Below are 25,530 nucleotides of genomic sequence, written 5' to 3'. Positions count from 1 at the left end.
GGATCCATAAAAGTCATGAAAGTCACGAATTGGATGGTGTATTTAATCCCGGGAAAATCAAACCGTCATTGAATAGAGCCCTATCTTGTAGAAAGTTAGCCTTGCAAAATTCTGAGCATATTATCAAACGAACTTTCTTCGACACAATAGCTCCACTTTCGACTCCCTCTCTTCCTGGTTCCAAACTTTAATTCCATCAAACGATTTCCAACGACCTTACATATAGCGTACGACGACAAGGTGGTCATGCTTGTCCAATGAGTTAGGGCTGTCAGATGTGTTAATATGCGAGGTGTTAAAATGGTTGTTAGGCTTATTATAGAAGCACAAACGACAAGTGGTCCCAATAAGAGTAATAGGCCTATTTTATATAGGCAGTTAGATTTGAAAACCCTTCAAAAACTTTTTGTCATCACTTTGTGTTTGTGGAGAAGAGAGTGAACAGCATGAACACGCAACATACAGGAGGTCCCAAGTATCACGAAGGTTTACACCTAATAAATGGGGGGAAAAAAACAAAAAAAAAAAAAAAAAAAAAAAAAACTCAACAAAACTTTAAAATATCACTTGGGTAGGCCTGCCCCAACAAAAATATGATAGGCCATTTCTTCCTTTCTCAATTACTTTGTCATACTCCCTCAACTTGATCCTACGGCCTACTCTTCTTAGCGTTCGAATAGAAACCCAAAGTGATCTCTCGAGAAGAAGCCCATATATTGAAAAGAAGCCCCCTCAGTTGTTTGCAAATGTAATCTCAAAAAGAAGTCAATCTGTAACAACTGATAATATACAAATGACGGCACAATTATGCGGGTATTTTTTACATTATGCGTCGTTTTTACATTATCAGTTGTAACACCATCTCGAAAAGAAGCTCAATATTTTATAGGCTTTTTTCGAATTAGTAGTTACACATTCACACTGTCGTTATCTTTGATGAGTATGATAGCGTGTCAGTATCGACATTCATTTATTGTACTAGCATGTTTAAAAGCAAAAATAAATATTTAACAGAATTTCTAATTCCACAGATGGAATATGCCGTAGTGGCCATTCCAGATACTTACAGCATTCATTTTGTAAAGAGCCCCCTCATTAGTTTGCAAAAGTAATCTCGAAAGGAAGCCCATCTCGCAAAGAAGCCCATCCAGGGGCCTTAAAAAAGAAGCCCAGGGCTTCTATTCGAGGTTTACGGTATTGAGACCGCTTTACAAAAACAGGTCAATGATCTCTATAGACCATGGCTACAATTTTTATGGTATAGAGCTTTAGATCATAGGCCTGCTTTTTTAACCTCCTCAATCTTTCCCCAGCTTCTCACAATTTGTTTTAAATCATTTCTTTTGTTGGTGTTGGTGTTGGGGGCGGTAGGATAGGATAGGAGTATTTTGGTGTGAATCACACCAAGGAAAACCCACTAAGTCCGAAGATTTGTTTCCAGTGGGGTCCTTCTGGTGGTGAATTGGGCAGTACGTACACCGGCAGAGAATCCCCTACTCTTTTCCGAAAAGACTGCATTCTTTAACATGCGACCACCAACTATATACGTCTCATCCGAAAGATGGTGCACTATCGTAAGTTGAATTTCAGTCCTCCAGCGATGGGAATTGAACCGGGGACCAAAGGATCTCCACGGTTCAGCGCACACACAGTGGCTCCATAGACGGCTCAGTCGGTGTGGGGTGATTGTATGTTAATAAGAGTTCCCGTTTTGTGTATTTTATTGTAGCCTACGGATAAAAACACTTGATGGCTTTTGCAGCGTTAATAAATTGAATTGAATACAATAGGCTATAGTATTATTAGCATCATTTTGTCGTCACTTAAACTTTTCACTGCGTAATTAGTTATAGAGGGCGACATACCATATTGCAGGTGAAAATTCATCATCATTATTAATTAAACAGGTTTGTTATCAGGCTGAACCATAGGAGGCGCTCAAGCACTTGTTTAACACAAGAGAGAAAATTAAGAATCAAGTTAAGACGGGGAAAAGAGGCAGAGCAGGCTGTACCTTTCTGAACAAAATGAATTAGGCTTCCTTCATCTGTGGTTTGTCTTGATTAAAATTCCACTACAGGTAAAATGATATGTTTCTATTGATTTACTTCGACCAATATTTTATTTTGTACAATGTATGAGTAGCCTACTTCATCGGCTTTCAGTTTAGGAATCTCTGATCCACTGGCAAACCTGGTTCATGTGGTACTCAAGCTGTCAGTTGCCTTGCTTGGATGTGAATATGTAGGAGGCGGCATTATTAATGCATTTTGTACGCGATGTTACCAGCTAAGTCCACGGAGCAGGTTTAAAAAAGAAGATAGCATCAAACCCAAAACGAACGTCTATTGACGTCTCATAACGAACCATATTGTAATGTAACATAGGCCTACACAGTAAATGCATAACAATAGATAGAACACTATTTTCAAAAAAGGGAAACCAGTGAGTCTGCAGGTCTCCTCGTCATATTTTTTTTTATTTTAGGAACACATGGATTTACAGTGACACATATATATATACATGTATATTCTCTAAATGTGTGTAGTCTCTTATACACATCTAGATGTGTATAAGAGACAGGTTTACACCTAATAAATCTAATCCAATCCAATATTTTAGACGGTTTGTAAAACATAGAACCCCCTTTTGAAACGTACTGTCAGTGTTGGTCTTAGTATCGCAGATTCGAACCCAATATCTCCGATTGCCGTTCTGTCTATACTAACCAAGCTGTGAGACAAAATTAGGCCTACTGACTTTATATTTCCTTAGAATTTCACACGGTTTTTCCTGCGGCGTGAATAAGCAAAAAAAAAAAAAAAAAAAAAAACTCAACAAAACTTTAAAATATCACTTGGGTAGGCCTGCCCCAACAAAAATATGATAGGCCATTTCTTCCTTTCTCAATTACTTTGTCATACTCCCTCAACTTGATCCTACGGCCTACTCTTCTTAGCGTTCGAATAGAAACCCAAAGTGATCTCTCGAGAAGAAGCCCATATATTGAAAAGAAGCCCCCTCAGTTGTTTGCAAATGTAATCTCAAAAAGAAGTCAATCTGTAACAACTGATAATGTACAAATGACGGCACAATTATGCGGGTATTTTTTACATTATGCGTCGTTTTTACATTATCAGTTGTAACACCATCTCGAAAAGAAGCTCAATATTTTATAGGCTTCTTTTCGAATTAGTAGTTACACATTCACACTGTCGTTATCTTTGATGAGTATGATAGCGTGTCAGTATCGACATTAATTTATTGTACCAGCATGTTTAAAAGCAAAAATAAATATTTAACAGAATTTCTAATTCCACAGATGGAATATGCCGTAGTGGCCATTCCAGATACTTACAGCATTCATTTTGTAAAGAGCCCCCTCATTAGTTTGCAAAAGTAATCTCGAAAGGAAGCCCATCTCGCAAAGAAGCCCATCCAGGGGCCTTAAAAAAGAAGCCCAGGGCTTCTATTCGAGGTTTACTTATTGCTAGCTTTAGAGTGATAAACAATGTTTTAATCTCTTTTCTTGCAGCCATTTTGTCATTTGTTTTACTGCATTTTTATGCCTTTTAAAACTGCTTTTCTGTCGTCTTGATAAAATGTGAAATTATGTTTCTCTGTTTGCAAGAACCCCAATGGAAATAAGTTTTTTTTGGGCTTTTCCTTGTGATTAAACTAAATCCTTTCCAAGCCACTGGGGCTCAAAAGTCTAGAGCTTATCCCCAGTTTCTGTAGTGTGAAGCGGATGAGAGCTGTACTCCCCTGGACGGGACACTAGTCTGTCGCAGGTTAGTCCCAGCAGTTTGCTCGTACCCATTGATACAGCTGGTTGGACTGAAGCAATGTAGCTAAAGTGCCTTGCCCAAGGACACAAGCATATCTTAACAGCGGAGACTCGAAACACCGACCTTATGATTGAATGCCCAAACCTGAACCGCTGCGCCAAACTGCCGCTGGCCTTGTGATTAGGGTCATGTTTTTTTGTCATTTTTATGACTCTGATTATGAATAAAATCAATCTTTTTGACATTTGTAGCCTATTCAGCTGAAACTTATTGCAGGATGAGGACAAAGACAGTGATTAAGTTCTCCACATATTCCAACCGTTTATCCTACCAAATGCAGAAAAATTCCACATAGATGAGAGAAACTCCCAGTAGTAAGGACTCAACAATATGAAGGAGCCATGGCTTGTTTGCTTGTTGGCACTGTTGCTGAAACATTTGTGTCTGGGAGTAGTAGCAAATACTGAAAGCACAGATACAAATACACAACCAGTTGTCACCACTTTGTTAAATGAATTAGAGGTCGATACTGCTTTAAGTAATTATACTGAGATACCTTTTACCTCCTCAAAAGACTCTTCTAAACAAACACTCCTTCAAACAAGTTTGCTACCTTCCACTTCATCCACACAAACTCCAGTTCTCCGGCAGTCAACAACGAAAGATTTTTCTTCAGTAATTACCAAGTTAGTTCAGCAGCCTATTTCGACAGTTATTACAAAACCATTGCCAACTCGTCCAAAATCAATTTCTCTTACAACTGAACCACCGAAAGGAAGAAAGAAAAAAAAAGGTTTTATTTTACTGATAGTGTTGATCATTTTATGTGGATTGTTTTTCATCTTTGCTTGTGTCATACCCTACCTCAAGAAAAGAATTAAGTGAGTAAAAATATTCATCATTATTGTAATTTTGCTCTTGAATTTTTATAAGCTTGTTGATTATTAATTTGTTTAATTGATTAGTGGTCATTCATAATGATAGAAATTTGCAAGTGCAGAGAGTGGCTTTTTATAATCAAAGTGTTTATTTTGCCGGCTAAAACTCAAATTTGCCTATTTGTTGGAGTGCGGCCTCACTAATCATCAGGAAAATGCTTTGTGAACGAATAGGTATATTACCGGCTAAATAAACAGTATATTTTTTATAATACCAACCACTTTTAGTTATCCAGTTTAAGTGTCATGAAATGTTGAATAAATTATAACCGCGATAATATCTAATAACACCTTATTAGTTGCACTACAGATGGCACCCTTCCCACTGTTGCACATCACTGTTTGTACACTTGTTGAAATGTTAATGATTAACTAAATAACTCCTAGCAGATAGGCATACTATTAGTTTATCATCAACACTCATTTTGTTCTACAATTTGTCGTTAATTCTACCAAAGTTGCTCTAGTGTAAGCCCATCCTGTGTGTAATAAACCTACCCTATAACTTTTAGGTCACGATGTAATACTTGCTATACCCAGATCCTATTATTATTATTTGACAGTCTGGTTTTCAGGTAAGCCCATTCTATTATTGACCCAATTTTATATTCAGGTGTGTGCTTTACAATGAGCGACCATGGTAATATTATTTAGGTAGATTATCATATTTTGTCACTTTTGTTTAATTTATGCACATTTTCAATTAGAAATGCACACATTGATATTTATACATCGATATATAATGCACTCATTAATGTACGTAGTTGTATAAGTGTAAACACAAATTATATCATTTGTTAACAGGATCATGTTAAGAAAGAGGGGAACAAGATCAAGGGGTTTGCCCTATGTATGTTACTAAGTTTTAGCAGGGAACAGTGAATTTCACTGTTCCCTGGTTTTAGGCTACGGTCACACTAGAACCTCGAGCCTGGCTTGACTCACCGCGATTGAGATTTCACGCCAGTCTTGAAAGTGTTGGACGGTCACACTACGTGGGTTGACCTGGTTGCTTGGGTTTTGATCAGATCCAGATCCACTTTTTCTTCAGCTGTCTTTTATTGTTTTTTATTGGGCTCTCAGTGCCTTTATTTTGTTCTGAACCTGTGACGCCGTTCTTTTTTCGTACCCCAACCTTTCGCTTACCAACTCGTAAACGCCGTTTTTGTTGTTGCACTTCTTGTCCTTGATTTTATCCCGTAGCTCAGACTGGGCCCACAGATCTATTAAATCGGCGGTTTCGTTGTCTGTCCACAACACTCGCATATTGCAATTAATATTAAAATGATATCAATGAAAAAAATACAGCAGTTCTAATATATTACAAACCTGAGTGATGCATTATTATACTCTTTTGCTGATTATGATAATTAGCATACGCTCCCAGATTTACATTTCATCAAGATACTAAAACTTGTTGACGATAATTACAAATACGTTGCTGAATCATTCTTCAGAATGCTGAGTCTGTGAGCTCCTGTGAAGCTTATGTATCAGATATATGTTCAGATCAATGTATAAAATTTAAATACTGGTAGCATTTATATACAGTGGCGTATCTAGCGGTGCGTGGAGGGTGCACCCCCGCCCCCCAAATAATATTTGTACCTCCCAGTTTCTCCCAAAAAAATCATGCTCAAATAGTTAAAAATCCCCTTATTCTGCAAACTAGCGCCCCCCCCCCTCACATAATCTTTGATCCCCACGCGACCTAGGTTCCCCTCCCCCCAATTTCAAGACTCTTAGGTGCAACTGTTGGTTGAATTGTTCTTACACCAAAGTGTAATGAACAATTCAAGCATAGTCTGTATAGTGCTATCATCCATCATCAACAGCTTGCGCCTGAATTTAGTAAAATTCTTAGACATGTTCCTATATTTCTAGGATGCCACATTACGGACAAGAGCTAAATCTTTATTTGCATTTTTGATTTCCTTTATGACCAATGTATATTTCCTAAAAACTGATCATTCTGTCTCCCAGATTATAAAGGTTTTGACTACAGGTCTCCCTCTAATTAAAGACCACTTTTCTGCAGCCCCGGTTTAGAGGGCGCTTTATTTTGTGATTTCTACATAGAGGGCGCTATATGCAAATTAATCCCTTTTTTTTTTGTCTCGCGCATTGGACGCCAGGAAAGTTGGCAGGTATATGTTTGTGAACATTGAAGCCTGGTTCTCACGAGAGACCTGTATCCGGATCGGGAGCTAACCGTTAGCACCTGTGTGAGAACGCCAGATCGGTGAGCAAGTGCTATAGGTTAGCAAGTAAGCGCGTTTCTATCATCAACTAATCACACGTACGCGTTTACAATTTCCAGTTTTTTATTGGCCATTGATTCGATCATCGTATTCTTGGTATCTTGATCCGGTGGGATCCGGATCCTGCTAACCGTTAGCTGCCGTGTGAGAACATAGCCTGTGTGTCTAATGTATGTAATGAGATTGAATGAAATCTGTGTTCAACTGCTGCTTTTTTTTAGTTTAATTGAGAATTACCCTTTAAAGGTCATTTCTGACAGCTTGTTCTAATGGTGCTTTTAAAGATGAATAATAATATCTGTAAGCAATCTCAGCTTACAAAATCAAAACCTCAAAATGTATTCATTACTTGAAAGAAGCATAATCATTTTTGCTGTTTAAAGATTCATTTTTGTGATATTTTTTCTATATTTTTTCAATGTGTTTTATTCTTCATTACTAGGCACCACATTTTGCATAATCATTTTTGCTGTTTAAAGATTCATTTTAGTGATATTTTTCTTCTATTTTATTTGTCATTACCACTACAGTATATTAAATTTTTTTTAGCAAACTGTATATTTTTAAAGATCTACAAAAGCAGTTATATTAAGAAGAATATAATTAAAATGTATTTACAATTAAAAACATTTGATAGGTGTGAGTGAAAACTAAAAAAAAAAATCCCCTTGCTTGCGAGTGCATAGCAATATTGTACAAGAAATGCGTTGTTGAGTTTATAGAACAGGTAAATTCTTTATTTTATTTTGATGTTATCAGGGGATTTAAAAACATTTTGTTGTTTTCTGAATTGTTCAATTCTTCATAGTGATGAATGTCAGACAAGAAATAAAACTGTAATTTTTATTTGAAATACATTATTATTATCCGTGAGAGATGGGTTTACGAAACCAAGTCTTATTTTAGTAGTGTTAGCATTTGTATTTTGTTGGTGACGCCGAGTCTTGTTGAGCCTGGAAATGATTAGCATATATTTTCTTCTTCCCAAGTCAAAGACAATTTGTAAGTTTTAAAGGTGAACTCATAAACTACAAGTGAACCGGATTTTAAGTAGGGTTGATGTATCGATGTTCACAGAATTTGGTTGTTGATCAATTTTATAATGACCATCCTAAGGCAAGACTTTTTATACCTTGTATCGCAAACTTATTTTTTTTAAAGGTCGTCAGTGGAGGGCGGAAAAAAATAAAATTCTGGTTTTTCATTTAGTTTTGCCAAAAACATCCAGATGGAGGTGAAAATAAAAATTAAATTTTATTGGTGAATGTAATAGGTAAATGCTATAAATTTATATAATTAGGAAGAAATATACATATCTTTTTTTTTTTTTTGTGACAGCGACTGTGCTAATTTACCAAAAAAAAGAATTTTAGTTTTGTTAGAAATCATCATTGGCAGGCAGCAGGTTAGCTGAACAAGGTATTTTTTTTTAAATCTCGGCCTAACAAACAAGTCAAGTAGCCAAGTAACTTACGTAATACTTGCTAAATACATTCAGTGGCGGATGTAGGATATATTTTCTGGGGTGGGGGGCTTAACTGTCCGACAGGGGGAGCTTGAGCTCATAGGCCTGAGCAGAGGGTGGGTTTTGGAAAAGGTGTCCCCCTCCGAAATAAGATTTTTCTTTAAAATAGGGACCTCTGGATGGCCGGATATGACACCCTCAGACTGTGACAGACATTTGTTGACTTGGCTTATATTTTCTTTTTTTGGGGGGTCCGACTGCCCAATGAGCTCTGGCCGGTGGAGAGTTTGACCTGTTTGATGGGTGGGGGGGGCCTTAATCCCTTCTGTCCCTCACTGGTGCCGCTATTGCATACATTGCATCATTGTTATTATCCAATTAACATAACGTATAGCTCTGCTATTTGCCCAACATGTTAGCTACTTGCCAAAAGAGGTTTCATTAGGTAGATTCGCCGCGCGACGTTAACCTTAACTTTAACTTTAGCACCCAACATGCAGCGCGAAAGTTCCGCCCCTTTTGTAAACAAAATGAAATACGCATGCGCAAACCCGTAACTAACGTACGTCGAGCACGTAAAATCCTGAAATTAATGTACTCCGCAACGCAAGATGAATAAATTATGGCGTCATCCGTTAAGGTTAATGTCGTGCTTCGAAAACTGCCTATTAGGTCAATAAACATGACTTGTCGTCCTTTCAGTAATTGTCTGTCTATGGTCTTTGCTAGTCTAATAACCAAGAAAATTGACCTTAAATGAAGATCAATAAAAGAAGACTCTTAAAGATGGAATTACAATTACATCTAATGAATTAATTAAGTCTTCAAAAGGTCATGCCTCCTTATTTATCAACTAAATTAATCTTTAATAAAAACCTCAATTTGAAATGCACACATAGTAGGGGTCATTTTCAGTATTAGGTATTATAAATGCCATGGAATTTTTGTAATTAATCCTTTCGATATCAATTTAAAAAGAATTGAAATTAATTTGAAATGAAATAATATTTCAATATTTTTATGTTAAAATGTCTTAAATTTGGTTTTTGTTGATGCTCTATTTGAGAATTTTTTCTGTCCTTTTAAATTTTTTATTAAATTTTTTTAAAACAGTACATATATGCTAAAAATGCCAGTTAATTATCTCAATCAAGATTTATTGTAAGTATGCTTTTTTGCGTGCATTTTTGTTCATCCACAAATCATTCTCTCTGTTTCTTTCCCAGTACTGTACCAAACCCTAGGCCTACATTAAAATGCTTTTTCTTTTTTTGGAATCTACTTCCAATTTAACAATTTTGTACTTTTTTATATAATCACAGGTTAAGACTTTATTTATTTACCATTGGATTTTTATGTGTGTTGAGTATAGAATTGGCAACATTAATTTTGAACAAAAACACTATTTGCACATACTTTGTACATAATATAGTATATATTTGAGTACAGTACGTTATATATAATAGAGACACAGTTTCAATAAAAAGGGGGAAAAAGTTACGTAATTGAATAAATAGCATAATTTATAACAAGGAATTAATAATGCCAAAATTGTTTTCAAATTATTAACAACTTCATATATATAAGAAAAAAATAAATGGTTTTAATTTAAGTATAATAAATATCTGTTTTTTTATTTAATTTTTTCTCTTCCTTTTACTGCTGTGCCATTTCAAGTCCTGTAATGTCTGACACGGCCAGCGTGTAGTCAGAACCGATGCAAGAGGTAGTTGCGGTGATAGGCTGTAAATGCGCTGTTTACTATGTGGTGATAAATTAACGTTTCGGTGCTAGTTGTGATACTGGTTTTCATATGCATGGTTGAACACAATATGGATTACTCAGGAGAGCCGACGCTAACTGCTAATGCTATAAAATATATAAGGGAGCATGAATGAGGGTCTGTAGATCTTGTGTCGGCAAGCGTTGTTTGCATTTAGCAACATTGGTAATGACGTCTGTTTGACTGCTAATTGCATCGGACAACGTTATGAGATCCTGTTTACAATGATTTTCACAAGATATGATTTTTTTAGAGGTCATTTGAAGTTTTAATTCCATGAAATGTAGAACCATTAACATATATTGGCATAAAAAACTCAAAATTGTATCATAAATTGAATTAATGTAATTGTAAATCAAATTATTTTTTAACCATAGTTAATTGTATTAGTGTAGCATGATTCCAATCATGTTTTTATTAATTAATTTTCATTATTTTTATTAAGTCTTTAATTATTATTAATATTATTTTTATTATTTGTAAACTGTATTTATTAATTTAATTTTTTTTTGTAATGCAATTGTTATTAATAACTGTATTTTTTATACCCAGTCGGTTAAACTGGTGGTAGCCAACGTGTGTATGCTGAACCGTGGCTAACCTTTATAATTAATTTTGTTCCCTGAATCAATACCCTGGCTAATTTCCTTGTGTTTCTGAGGGCTGGAATCCCAGGGAGCTCACTCGAATACTAACCAAACAGGGGGGTGCCACAGCCACTTCAAAACATGAGACACTTGCGCTACCTATTTTACTGAAAATTCCAACATCCAGTGCCAATGCACTGTGCTCTAAAAGACAACAGGAAAAAGAACACTCAATAGTGCCAGAGAGGGCACAATATTTACTGGTCGCCGGTGGCAAAAAGTGTTCCGTCTGGTTGCGATCTCAGGGCTGTACCAAAGGTAGGCTTAGCAAGGGGCTTATTTGCTTAGCACCCAGTCGAGCTTGAAATTCCCGCTAACATCGTGCGGAAAATTGTGTCACTTTGACACAGGATAGGCAAGGGACTTTAACTACTAATTTCACCCCAGTTAATTCCCACACTTGTGCTACAAAGTCCTCGCAAGTGTACCCCATAAATGCTGCAACTCGCCCCATATTTGCCATACTTATGCTACCAAGTCCTCAAAAAAATACCCTGTAAATGCGGCATCTCCCCGTATAGAAATATTTAAGAGTGAGCCCTCAGGGGCTGGAATGCAAGTGGCAATTTTTTTTTTTTTAGACATTTAAGCCATTGGTATCATGTGCAACGTGGCCCATGTGCGCTAGGGAATGCAGTACACTCTTTGGCAAGGAGCAGAGGATTGCTTTCCAATCTACTGCCCAGTTCACCACCAGAAAGATTCCACTAGATAAGAAATTAACCTTTGAACTACAATCCCAAATTTCAAAGCTACAGTACTTACTTTGATCATTTTCTTTCTTGGCCTATTTCAAATTAAAAATGGAAATTTTGTCTGGCCCCTAATGATTTGCAGAAGCCTCATGGCCACCACTGACACAACTGAAAGAAAATTTTTTTTTTATTCTGAGCATTCCTTATATGAGGGTTATTTAAGGATCGATCTGGCCCAAATTCAAATCTCGACTGGGTCTTGAACCAGGCACAAGATGCCGAAACATTACCAATTGATCAAACACTCAGCTTAACATATCATTATTAATTTTAAATCAGTATTTTTGGTATTATCATCATCATCCTCATTTTCCTCATCATTGTCGTCATCATCCTTGTCATTGTTTCTGTTGCTGTTGTTGTGTGATTATTATTATTTTATTACCTTTTATTATTGTTATAATTGTTGTTGTTATTTTACTATAAATTATATTATTATTTTTTTATTATTATCACCATTACAACCCTTGTGCTTATAGTGTTTTCATCAGCATCATTATATTGCAAAGACTCGGTATTGTTGTGATCATATGTTAATTGTCCTGCAAACGTGAACCCAAAATATTCCTTTGGTACCATTGCATCATAGTAATTAATATATACAGTATTCTTATAACATTTTATTATATCCATGTACCATTCCACATTCATATGTGCATCATGAATTATATCTTAGTTTTTTGTTATAGATCTTTGATTTTATTACCAGATTTTCATGGAGAACTGAAGCACAGGAACAGTGAATTTGAATCCCGGTCCGGGGCCTAGTGCTCCCGGTCCGGGGCCTAGTGCTCCTGGTCCGGGGCCTAGTGCTCCCGGTCCGGGGCCTAGTGCTCCCGGTCCGGGGCCTAGTGCTCCGGACCTTGAGGAAGGGCTGTGCGGCAAGCGTCCGGGCAGCGAAGCCGTTTCGATCTTGGAAGTGCACTTGCGAGAACCACCCAATCCTCCGTGGTTCGGGATGCTTCTCGAGGCTCTGTCCGTGGTCATATATTTTGGTGGCTCTGGAGATCTTCAAGAAACATCATTGTTGTACTCCCAAGTGGTGCCACTCAAACACAGGCTTTCATTGAGATACAGCATTTAAAATAAACAGTTGAAAGAAACATTTCTATGATAATTTGTTTATGTTAATTAGGTTGAGTAAACTGCGACATCATCTCGTGCCAGTCTATAGTTTTGAACCCGGAGAAGGTGAGGATTGGGAGACGGAGCTTTTAACGGAACACAGGAACAAAGATGGTCAACAGACAGGGGATAGCACAGCACGAGTAAGAAGCATTCTTTAATGCTATCATTACTGTCATTTATTGTATTGTTATTCATTCAACAACATCATAATTCATCATCATTCTTCCCATTATCAACATCATTATGATAAACATCATTAATAAGGACATCCATTTTATCATAATCATCTTCATCATTGTCATTGGCTTTCCATTGTCCTCGTTTTCAATGCCCCTGTCATCATATGATTATTAATGGTGCATTGTCATGAACCAGAGAATAGTGAAATTACACAGTTCCCTGCATGAACATTGTCATTGTTATTATCATCATCACCATTATATCATCTTCATCATCATCTCTATCATTGTCATCATGAACATTGATCATTATTATCATCTTTAATTATTTTGTTAGTTTTCTGCTCAGTGTCTATGTCATCATAATCAATGTTCTATCAATGAAGCATCACTTTACAGTGTCTCCAATATCACTAACTTGTAGCCACATATCTGCGTAATCACCATTTATTTAACTTCTGTATCTTGTCTCTAAATTTAATTCTTATACAACGTAAATTGCTTCATGTATACACAGAAGGTTTGAGTAGCATTTGCATGTCTATTACCCTTTGAACTTCACAGTATTTCATTTTGCTTTTCAACCAAGACGTGTCTCTAGTTCATTTTCACATCTGGATATCATAAGCCCTTGTTGTTTCTTGCATAATCAATGTTTGAGTGGATAATGATAAAAACAGCATGTAGATGGAACGCATCATTTGAATACTGTGGTTTGCATAATTCTCTACATTAAGAAACATCAACATTTTTAATCAGGGAGTGAAATTTATTAGTATTTTTCTACTCATTGTTCTTGTTTATTAGCATATTGGGCTAGAAGAATATAATTAAACACATTCCAAATATATATTGTTTGTGGTACATAGAAATCTTTAAAAAATAAAAAAAAAATTGTAGTCTGTATTGAATAATAAGGTTTGATTTGAAAATTAGACAAAATAATATTCGTCTGCATTTTTCTAGCTATTCCTTATTCCTTTTTTCTCTATATTCTGTAGACAGTCATGAGGTAAAAAAATTGAAAAATTTAATTCCATATTCGAATTGTGTATATTTAAGCAAGTTATTAACTTCAAATTAAAACATTTGAAAAAAAAATCAAAATTTCCCCATCAATTTTCAGACAGTTTAATAATAACTTTTCTGTACTCTTTTGTATAGATCATTAAATTGACTGGTATGGTAATCAGTGTAATGATTTTTGAAGTAAAATGTCTGTAAATTGGTGAAAACTACTTTTTTTTCAATCTGTTTTTGTTGGAAGCTAATAGTTTATTTGATCTTTTCAAATGAGCTATTCAAAATTGTATTTGAATTTTTGGGGTATAATTCTATATTTTTGACTGATAGTTCATCTTTAAATTGGCTGATAATCAATTTATGGATTTTCATATTAAATTGTTTATAAATCAGTGAAAACCGAGTTATTTTAATGAGCATTTCAAAGACTCAATATAAGATTTGTCAGAATTTAACACAAGAAGTACTGTTTATGTCTGATTGAAGAAAAAAAAACTTTTATTAAAATTATGTATTTTGTCATTCATATTTGTATTCATTGAACTATACAATAGCATATATATTACCAAAAAAAACTAGTAACTTTGAACGATTAATAAAAGTGATTTAAATCACCATAACAGTATAAATATATTACAACTAAAGCTCAATAAATTATATGGACATTATTACATGAATTTTACATTTGAATTTTGAACCCTTAACATTGGTATTGGATATATCATGACAGGCATTCATTACATTTAATGTCTGAATTTATCATCTACAGTACTATATTCAGTAGTCAGTTTTATGAATTCTCTATGGATTTGTCTTCAGTGGTAACAGAACTGAGTCTCACCTGCTATCAATGGTAGCAGAAGTCAGCCTCACCCAGTATCAATGCTACTTAAAGTCAGCCTCACTTTCAATGGCAGCAGAAGTCAGCTTCACCATCTTCAATGTAGCAGTAGTCAGCCCCACCTGTTATCAATGATACTTAAAGCAGGGAGATGTAAAAATGATAATAAATAAATAAAAATTTATACACGCCCGTCCAAAAATAATTCGCTCCCCAATTGCTCGTGCCCCCCCCCCCCCCAAAAAAAATCACTTGCAAGTAGTTAATCACCTAAAATCACCTTATTTTGCGAGTTAGCACCCCTCAACTGATCATCGAGCCCCCACTTCACCTCCGCGCTCCCATCATCCTCCATTTCAAGACTACTAGATACGCCACTGAAAGTCAGCCTCACCTAATGATCGCTAAAGTCACCCTCGCCTATCAATGCTACTAAAAGTCAGCCTTGCTTTTGATGGCAGCAGAAGTCCACCTCACCCGGTATCAAAGGTAGCATAAGTCAGCCTCACCTACTATCAATGGTAGCAGAAGTCAGCCTCACCTGGTGTAGGCTTCATGTATCTCTGCTAGTGATAGTGGATGTCAATATCAATATCGTACTCCTGTATCAATTACAGCAGAAGTCATCCCCATTTGTCTTCAATGGCATCAGGTGGCAGTTTATGACCTCTCAATAATAGTCAGAATGTCAGCTTGATAGTTTAAATAACAAGATGAGCCATCATTGGTATAGATATCAATTTGGTTTTTGTCTGTTTTTACAGGAAACTGTAGCCTGGAGATCTGGGTATGGGACTGCTGTTAATAAATATAATTTTTGCATAAATATGGCGCCTTATGTGTATTCTCTCATGAAACAAATGCAGACATTATATACTTAGTATTTTATGAGAAAGATGTATGAATACAAGATATTTTTATGTGAGTTTTTTATCACATTTAATGACAATAATTGAAAAAGATTGAAAATAATGCCTTTACAAATTCAAAACATATCACTGTTATATATCAAAAGTATGTTCACACTTTAACATCACCTTACATTTAAATTTATGTTGCAAAATAATTAGTATCGTGTCTGATGCGTTTTAATACAACACATACTGTACGTTTTCATGTCAAGCTCTAGGATACTTGCTATAGGATGATTTATAGAGCCAATAAAGGCAAAACAATTTTGCAACTCAACATAAATAATATAACATGTGGTACATGGTATGTTCAATAGATACGGCAAGCAAGCATCGTATACATTTTAGAAAACAAGTGTGAAAATTATATATTAAAGATATCCTAATTAAATAATCTGAAGGCTTATTATATGATAGAATAAAATTTAAATTGGAAGCGCTGATGACAGAAAAAAACTAGGAATATTCCCAAGGGAGTGGAGGAACGGTTGCACATTATGCATAATTAATTTTGTACATTGACCAGGAGAAAAAGGTACTTTATTTTCGAAAGAAAAGGCGCAATATAAATAAAAGATAAATATATAATGATGTTTTGCGTAACCATATTAAAAAAATGTTTCATTTCTTTTATTTAGTCCAAGGAACATTAAAACAAACACAAAATAGTAGAGACAGACAAAAGTGAACCAAATCACTCTCTAGTGGCTCTCCGACGCCAATGTATAAGAAAAATTATTGATTGATTTGTTTATTACTTTACTACAACAAATACACTCTATGGTACTTCTACTATGTTTTGTAGTTGTTGAGCTTTGCTTATAGGAATCTTTATTAGTGATTAGAGAATAATAGAATGTTTTGTAACCGCAAGGAAAAGAAGTAATAGATAAGTGCTGCTGCTACTACCACTACTAAATTGCTACTACTGCTACACAACAATTAAACAAAGTTTTGATAAATAATTCTATATTAGTAAATATTTTTAATTAAAAGTTATATTTGTAATTTATATTATTGAACTAAATGATCAATCTTTATCTTTGTCAGGCAACTATTGTACGAGAAGTTCCAAAGTTACGACTAGCATCAGATGCCTCTGACTCCGTTTGAGAAAGGTGCCTTGTACACACTCTGAACAAGTATGACTCCTGGATTATCTGAGCATCTACAGGGCATTGTTTGAGCAAAGGTGTGTCATGTGCTGTATGAGCAAAGATACCATAAATTGTCTGAGCAGAGAGGCCTTTTAAACTCTCTAAGCAATGATGTCTCCAAATCATTCACTATCTAAGCAAAGACATTTCTTAATTGTTGGAGACATCTCACACATTGTCTGAGCAAAGAAGCCTCCTACACTGCCTGAGCAAAATGCCTGTTTTTCTGCCTGAGCAATGATGCCTTCTATTCCTACACTGAATGAGCAAACAAAATGAGGGTTATACTTCATGTGAGCAACTTAAATGTTGCTGGCTGAGCAGTTGTTGCTAGACAACTTGTGTTGATAAACACTTTGCATGTGGATCAGAAGTTTTCAATTTTAAGACTATGAATCTGAGCTTTATTAATGAATTGACTGATGTGAATTTCTATAGCCTTATGGTAGTCTTGAGACTCAAGAATTGAAAAAAATGACACACTTTGGATTTGCTGTCTGCAATTGCTAGACATATGAAAAGCGGTGAACACGCTTTGAAAACATTCAGTCTGTAAAAGTATCTCTCGGAGGTAAAATTACACTGAATAGCTACAACCGTTGTGGAAATGTAGTCTTTATTGTTATCTTGGAAGTCGTAACTGTGTTTAAAGTTCCAGTTCTGTTCATTTTTATTTATGTGTATACTGTATAAACTGCAAAATTTAAGTTTTACATAATATATGCATTCCAAATTAAATTATATATATATATTCATTTTTATCATTAAACAATATTATTTCATATTTATAGGAAATTAGTTTTCTTAATTATCACTTGTTATATTGATTTATTTATTTTTGTAATATAAAAGAGCCACATTCCATGAAAATGACTAAGTTTGTTCATCTTGATATTTGAGATGCTGTTTTTTGAGTTATTCAGTAATATCAAGTGTAGGGTCTGGTGCAAATCATTCTGGGAATGACACATCTTTATTGGAATATATAACCATGAATTTGAAACAAAAGATTTAATATCTAAGTAGCTTTCAGTAATTATACAAATACTACCATACCTTTGTATTTTCCAGGTCATTAGATTGACTGCTGATCAATGTGAGGGTTTTGTCTGTAAATCAGCAGAACTTCTGATGCTCTGAATGAGCTTTTAAATGTTTTAATTGAAGTTTGTAAGGTTTTGCAGAGTTAGTGACCTTAAACTCTGTCCACACAATCAAATTTTATGTGACCAGTAAATGTAATATGTCCATATTTGGGTGTAATATGACATCATCATGCCCATATATGGGCACATCACACATAATTTGCACATTAGATTTGATAGTTGGACAGACTTTTACAGTTCCCTGAACATTGATTATGTCTTTTCTTTTCATGAATTTTACTGTGTGTTTGATTGAATTAAAATAGCTAGAAACTTTAAACCATTTACAGTGCATAATTTCTATATTCTATTATACGTTTACTCATATATTTTTATATTATTTATTGCTATTCTTTAATCTTGTTTACATTCATTATAATCTATACATTCATATTATGTATCTGCTACAATCTATGTATGCAATAATGTGCATTTTGTATAAGGTATATTGCTTGTGACTACTGTAATGTGTACTTAGAATTACTGGCATCCGGGATTTTACTCAACTAATTAACATATTTTGACAAAAAACTGTTGTATGCCCATATATAGTCATGATGTGCCTATATTTAGCCATGGTGTGATGTCATCATGACAATATTCAGGGGCAGATATAGGGTTGGGATGGTGAGCAGCCCTGCTCCCCCCTCCCTTCCCACCCTCTTTTAGAAAGTAAAAAAAAAAGAGAAAGAAAGAAAATGAATTTATTGATCGCTCAAAACACCTCAGACGGTATATCCCAGGCATCTAGAAAACAAAAATATCCTTTCAAGGACATTTGTCCCCTTTTGGACATCTCTGGATCCGCCCGGATATTAAGGCATGTCACATGTTTTGTCAAATATAATTTGATAGTCTGGACAGGCCTTAATAAAGCATGTACAAAGTATATACAATGAGTAATGCAGAATATCCGTATGTGATTTAATATGTACTGTACTGTATCTGGTTGATGTATTAATGTATGCAAGGGTTACATGTTAACAGGATAGAAGTCAATTTCTGTATAATTGTTAGATTATGGAGAAAAAAATTCTGTGGTTGTCCATTGTTTCTTGATTCTTAAGGATTTAACAGTATTTAATCAACAATTATGACATTATAATTTGAATAAACAATGTATAATCTGGAAAAGAACAAAAAGTAATGTATATTTTGTGTGGGTATATAAACCAGCAGCATGATGGGGCAAAAATATAAGCTGTCATTCCAAAAACGAATGTATACCATAACATATATATACACACATATTTACATGCTAACAAGAGGGAGTAGGAGCTCTGCTAAAGCCCATTCAAGACTATCAAACTTTCTTTGACAAAAAACTGTTGTATGCCCATATATAGTCATGATGTGCCTATATATGGTCATGATGTGCCTATATATGGTCATGATATGATGTCATCATGACCATATTTAGGCATGTCACATTTTTTTTTTTTTTAATAAAATTTGATAGTCTGGACAAGTCTTCAGAGATGTTTTTATATCAAATTTAAACTTCCAAAAAGAAGCCTCAGTAGTCCAGTTGGTTAATTGCAAAGTATCTCTTAGGGGATCCTGTCTTGTCATTCAAGATGATAAAGAGTTGATTGGCCGAGCGGTTAAGTCAGGGGCACCGTGACCTTCAGCCTATGGTTCCGGTGGTGGAACAAGTCTTCTCGGATAAGGACTTTAAACCTTAGGCCCAGTGTACGCATTTGGCTCGTGTGCACTTTAAAGAACCCGGTACATCATTCGAGAAGAGTAGGGGCTTACCCCAGTGTACTGGTCCATTAAGTCCCCTGTTGTTAAATGGATATGCCACACGTAGGACTGTGATTAAGTTCACTTATTGGCATATCCTTGGCCCTCGTGCCTAAAGAAATGAAATGAAAAGAGGGCATATCAGAGTGATCGCACTTCCGTGTGTGTTCGTTGAATACTAGTCTTGTATCAGCACACCATAGAGTGTGGAATCAATCGCCTCCAATCTGATTCAAACTTCCGACAAAAAGCATAAATGGCCCAGTTGGTTAAGGTGTCTGCATAGGCAGCGGAAGATCCATGGTTTAAATCTCGGTTGGCGCAATCCACTCGCAAATTCCTCTTTACCATTTACAATTTATTTAAACATACATACATATTATATATACAAATAGGTAACTGATAGAAACAGTCCTCAAATATATATACATCATAAATACATGTACCTACATTTAAGAACTGTATTGTTACTCATACATCTTAATTATCATGTATATTACTATAATTTCCATTGCAACTTTTGGGAGTTCTCTCTGAGATATAATAGCTTCGGTATGTAAGTATATGATAAGGTAACCTAGGCCTAGTTGGAATAAATCAGATAGTTTTACAGGCTTTCATGAAGTTGCACGTTGAATTTCCTCAAACAGCTGATAAGGAATTTCTTGTTGAAAAGTTATAGATATATAAGTTATAGTTATATATATATAGAGGCCTATATAGAAAATAATTAGATTTATCCTGTACTTTCTTTGTCATAATCTGTCTCTTATACACATCTATATATATATACATAAACATATTTCCTGCACTTAAGTATTCTATAATAACAATGCTCAGATAGGAACATAAGACGTTATAATCATACCAAATGGACCAATTGTTGAATGGGAAGAGGGCCATAGATTTTGTATTATAGGACGTTACATGGGTTCCAATAAAGTATTGGTTAAAATGTTAAGATTTTATATTTTTTATTATTTTTTATTACAAAAATTAACACATTTTGTACTCAGTACCGGTACATGTTTAGCCCACTCTCTGAGGGAGAAGGCTTATACTATGATTTTGAAGTCATTTCTTTTTTTTATCAGGGCCTGATTTCTTTTCTGTCCATTTCGACCGTTTTCTCTTTTTTTTTTTATCCTATTCTGTAATGACTACACGACTAAAGCTCATCCTGTCATATCTCAGAGCCACGATGGGACAAGCGAGACTATCTGCTTTGCCACTACTTAGTATTGAGCGTGATGAAGCAGACAACAATGTTAACTTTTATCATTAACTTATTTGCTGATGCAAAAGCAGACAAAATTCAGTTGCGAGTTTGAACAATGTTAAAAATTCAGCAACTCACAAAACTCTACTATAAAATAAATTTAGAGAATAAGAATACTAAGCTATATGCGATAAATACAACAGCCTTACAAATTAGGATAATGGTAAAGTTTTATACAAAGTTCCAAACATCGTAATGCAATTTCAATAGTAAGAAAAAAGGGGTGGCGCGACCTGGGAACCAGCCGCCCCCCCCCCCCTTTTCGGGGATAGTTGGCTTATTCTCCTACCTATTCCTTTACTTTTATACATCTGAAACAAAATTAATAAAATAAAGCAATCATTCTCCATAATTGTCCCCATTATTATTAAAATTATCAATAACAGACTTACTATTATGCAATCATCCTGTTACAGTATATGTCTTTATATTTTAAAATTACTGTACTGGCAATACAAACCAATGTATTTGTATGAGTTATGTTCATAAATGTGGCTATTATTAAGAGGCGAATAAAGGAATGCCATTAGGCCTACAGTATAGGTTTGATTTTGTTCTGTTATTTTTTTGCTGAGCAGCATGTTGGTACAGTCGGCCAGGATGTTAAGAAGCAGTGGTGTTCAGCTTCATGATGAGTAGTAAAATTGAGAGAGTGGATAGCAACATAAGAATACAGTGTGCTGGTAAGTGGAGAAATATTTAATTTTGTTCATCCAATTGTGATGTAGGAGTGTTATCTTATAGCCATACTGTAGTTAATAATCTCAATTTTGTTTTCATAATATATTATAAATTTTTTTTTAATTTTTCCATTCCCTTCACCATATAGGGCAATAAAATAATGCTGTTAAAAACATCCACTAATCTTAAATTAAAAATTGTACTATATACGTACGTAAAGAAATTATTATTTAAAAAAAAATGGTATACACAAGAAGCAAAAAGAAAGTTTTAAATGAAATCAAATTGAGCGGTGAATGTTTTTTCCCCAAATTTGTTCGCCATTGTCAAGTGGGCTATTGCATTATTGATGCTGTCATTGACTTCTTAAAAATGTGGACCTTTTCGATTAGGGGATGGGGTTGGGGACGGTGTGGACAGAACGCACCCAAATCATTATTAAAATAACGTTTTATTAACATGTACACTTTACATAATGTATTAAATCAATTCTATTTTCTGAATAATGTTATACCTCATGAAAGTATGAATTTCATTAAAAAAATATATATTTTGAATGTATTTCTCACTAGTTTAATCTCTTTTATTTCAGTATCTCAGGTTCACAGGTCAAGTCTACCGATTCATCAAGAAGTGCGAGATCAATGTACAATCATTGTCACCGGAACACAATGTAATATAATTAGCCAGATTTATGTGGTCTTCTGCAAATAATCGCGCGCGGATATTTATCAGGTTTTATACCACTGGATCATCGGTATTTAATTAAATTTGCAAGTTATGTTTCTTTTACAACGAACAAGTACTCCTCAAACGATATTATATACTTAAATATAATTAGGCCTAAGCATAATATTATGTTATATAAAACTACAATCTTGTGTTTTATTTATACTACGTTTATGTAGTTCGGATGTAACATTACGTATTATGTAAGAAATAAAAAATGTGTAATTTAAAATACACCATTGTCTGTACTTTCTTTGTCATAATTGAATTAAAAATATATATTTCACTTATAATAATCAGTATATGATCCGAATTAAATATACCAGTATTATGGGCTACTACTATATTTTATAATAAACACTAATATTTCCAAATATTCCCGATACAAACAAATTACAAAAACGTTCAGAGCAAGGTGCCGCCAAATTTTACAAAACAGGAAATGACGTCGGTTGCTAGGCTACGCTCATACATATTCAGTAACACCTGTGCTCATTAGACTAACAATAAAAACTTTTAGCTCAGTTTTGACAAAATCGACCAAAAAGATTTTATTGTTAGTCTAATTAGAACAGGTGTTACTGAATATTCATGATTATGCATGAGTTTGTTGCTTAGCAACCACGTCATTTCCGGTTTTATGTATTTTGTTGAGGGCGTCATTGAAAGGACTGTATAATTTTACAAAACAGGAAGTGACGTCGGTTGCTAGGCAACAGCTCATGAATATTCAGTAACACCTGTGCTCATTAGACTAACAATAAAAACTTTTAGCTCAGTTTTGACAAAATCGACCAAAAAGATTTTATTGTTAGTCTAATTAGAACAGGTGTTACTGAATATTCATGATTATGCATGAGTTTGTTGCTTAGCAACCACGTCATTTCCGGTTTTATGTATTTTGTTGAAGGCGTCCTCGAAAGGATTTCATTCCTAGCTTAATAGACAAAGTAGGTAATATTGATGAAGAAATTCTTCACTTTTGGCGTAAGCTTATGCTGTAAGGATATAAAGTGAACATAGACATTGAAAAGATGAGAAGAAATGCTTAATTTCATTTTTATATTTATTTACAAGCATTGAAATAAAGTTCGGATATATGTATACATTTTATTTTATATATATAAAAAAATAATAGACCTGATTTGAGTCAACAAAATTATATATCTTATTATCTTACATACGTCTATATTCTTTTGCAACAATAATGCTATGGTTCTTTTGTTTATTATTAATATTAACATTCGTAGTAATAATACAATTACAATATTAATAAACATAAAGTATACAAGAATTATATTATTATTTATGAGATTTTTGCAGAGGAAATACTTTAAAATAATTAATTTCATATCCATAATTTTTGCAGAAAGTTTGATTATTAACAGCATTTTTGGCTATATATAAATAGTTGGTAAGTTCTGTTGCCTTTTCACCATTGAGTCTGGACATTCTTTCCTGATAATTGTGGATTCTTTGTCTACCTCACTGTAATAGAAAAATATGGAGAAAATATTTAGAAACAGAAAAAGAATTATAACGAAGTAGCAAAAACATAATATATAAATAAAAAAAACATAGTGAGTCCCTCAACTTGAACATTATTGTATTCAGCAATATATGGACAATGCTGATGATACAACAGAATAGTACTTAACACTTCTTCATATCAGCATTATCATATATTCTCATCATACCACAGAATAAATGAGAATTAATAAATAATAGTACACAGTATTGGGTAGGCCTAGTAAATTGCAATAGTGTAAACAAATTATTTTAGCATTCGATTGTCATGTGTAAATAAAATGTATAAAAGTGTACCATTCGATAGAATTGAATACAGTATATAAATTCATACAGTAGGCCTATATTTAATATGAACATAATACTATAACTATATTCATACAAGCATTTTTCATGATATAATATTTATTGGCTGACTGATTGAATTTATTTGATGTTCAACATGCACAAGCAAAATAACAATTTTTGAATAATAAAAGTCAAAATTAATGAGCATTAGGAACGCCCATTAGACCAGAGTCCAGCCCATTTCCAATGGTGCAACATTTAAATATATATATATATATATATATATATATATATATATATATATACTGTATGAATTTATATACTGTATTCGATAGAAATTAATACAGTATATAAATTCATACAGCATATTTGATATAAAAATAATACTATAATTATAGCTTCATACAAACATTTGTTATGATATAATATTTATTGACTGACTGATTGCAATTGTTCAACATGCACAAGCAAAATAAAAATTGTGAACAAGAAAAGTAAAAATTAATGAGCATCAGGAATGCCTATTAGACCAGAGTCCAGCCCATTTCCAATTGGGCCAAATTTAAAGGTATACTTTCATGAGCTGAAAGATGAAAAAAAAAGTAATTCAAATTGAATATGCATATCTAAACAAGTTATTAACTTACAATTAAATATCTGTGTATGACAATGACAATATCTTTCCTGTCAGCAATACCATTAGGCCATAGTCCAGCCCATTTCAAATGTGGCCAAATTTAAAGGTATACTTTCATGAGCTGAAAGATGAAAAAAAAAATTCCATGACTCGTATTTATAGTAAGTTAAGTAAGTTATTAACTTTCAATTAAATATCTGTATTAGATATCCTGTCAGATATCTTTGCTATATTCTTTTTATATACATAGACAATTTTAACTTTTAAAAATTGGCTGGGAGTAGTTCCAATTTGAGGATTTTTGTAGTAAAATGTCGGTAAATCAGGAAAAAATGTAAAAAAAATGCCGACAGGGATCCAATAACACGGACCGGGGTCTGAAACAAGGGGTTACCTCGGGGCCACTTGGTCAGGATCCTGGAATAAAATCCATGGGGTGGGTTCATGGAAAGATACTTCACGGCTCACCCATGTGTGGTTCATTTAATAATATTTTCTTTATGGTTTCCTTAATTTTCTTTTTTCATATTAATTTTTTTTTTTTTTTTTTTTTTTTTAATTTATAAATTTTCAATATTATTATTATTACTAATAATATTAGATGGTCAACTGCTCTCTATTT

At 34.1% G+C, this 25,530-nt stretch overlaps 1 protein-coding gene and 2 long non-coding RNA genes across 4 annotated transcripts; 2 read left to right on the top strand and 1 right to left on the bottom strand.

Annotated features, from left to right (window-relative positions):
• Positions 1 to 1,904: 1,904 nt before the first annotated feature.
• On the top strand, positions 1,905 to 19,164 carry LOC117107845. Of its 2 annotated transcripts, XM_033249642.1 has the most exons (5): positions 1,905 to 2,080; positions 4,040 to 4,669; positions 12,773 to 12,905; positions 16,770 to 16,813; positions 16,849 to 19,164. In XM_033249642.1, the coding sequence occupies exons 2-5, from the start codon at positions 4,179 to 4,181 to the stop codon at positions 16,865 to 16,867; spliced, it is 687 nt and encodes a 228-aa protein (XP_033105533.1). In that variant the 5' UTR covers positions 1,905 to 2,080; positions 4,040 to 4,178; the 3' UTR covers positions 16,868 to 19,164. The 2 variants fall into 2 exon arrangements, with proteins under 2 accessions (XP_033105533.1, XP_033105532.1); XM_033249641.1 differs by having other exon boundaries at positions 16,770 to 19,164.
• Positions 19,165 to 21,621: 2,457 nt separating this feature from the next.
• LOC117107830 lies at positions 21,622 to 22,688 on the top strand. Its single transcript, XR_004445293.1, has 2 exons — positions 21,622 to 21,729; positions 22,320 to 22,688. It is a non-coding gene; the product is annotated as an uncharacterized LOC117107830 (long non-coding RNA).
• Positions 22,689 to 23,512: 824 nt separating this feature from the next.
• Positions 23,513 to 25,024, bottom strand: LOC117107832. The gene is made up of 2 exons (XR_004445294.1): positions 24,919 to 25,024; positions 23,513 to 23,944 (listed from the first exon to the last, which is right to left on the bottom strand). It is a non-coding gene; the product is annotated as an uncharacterized LOC117107832 (long non-coding RNA).
• Between the last annotated feature and the right edge of the window lie 506 nt (positions 25,025 to 25,530).

This window comes from Anneissia japonica, unplaced genomic scaffold (assembly GCF_011630105.1).
Source record: "Anneissia japonica isolate Jap-2015-1 unplaced genomic scaffold, ASM1163010v1 scaffold288060_len1141017_cov207, whole genome shotgun sequence".
Taxonomy (NCBI): domain Eukaryota; kingdom Metazoa; phylum Echinodermata; class Crinoidea; order Comatulida; family Comatulidae; genus Anneissia; species Anneissia japonica.
This window is presented reverse-complemented; position numbering and strand designations above follow the sequence as displayed.

What these genes read in the sequence shown, in the direction of transcription:
- LOC117107845 (XM_033249642.1), top strand. Translation starts at nt 4,179, where the DNA reads ATGAAGGAGCCATGGCTTGTTTGCTTGTTGGCACTGTTGCTGAAACAT. An exon ending in TACCTCAAGAAAAGAATTAA is followed by an intron (nt 4,670 to 12,772) that starts GTGAGTAAAAAT and finishes TATGTTAATTAG; the next exon opens with GTTGAGTAAACTGCGACATC. An exon ending in CAGGGGATAGCACAGCACGA is followed by an intron (nt 12,906 to 16,769) that starts GTAAGAAGCATT and finishes TATCTTTGTCAG; the next exon opens with GCAACTATTGTACGAGAAGT.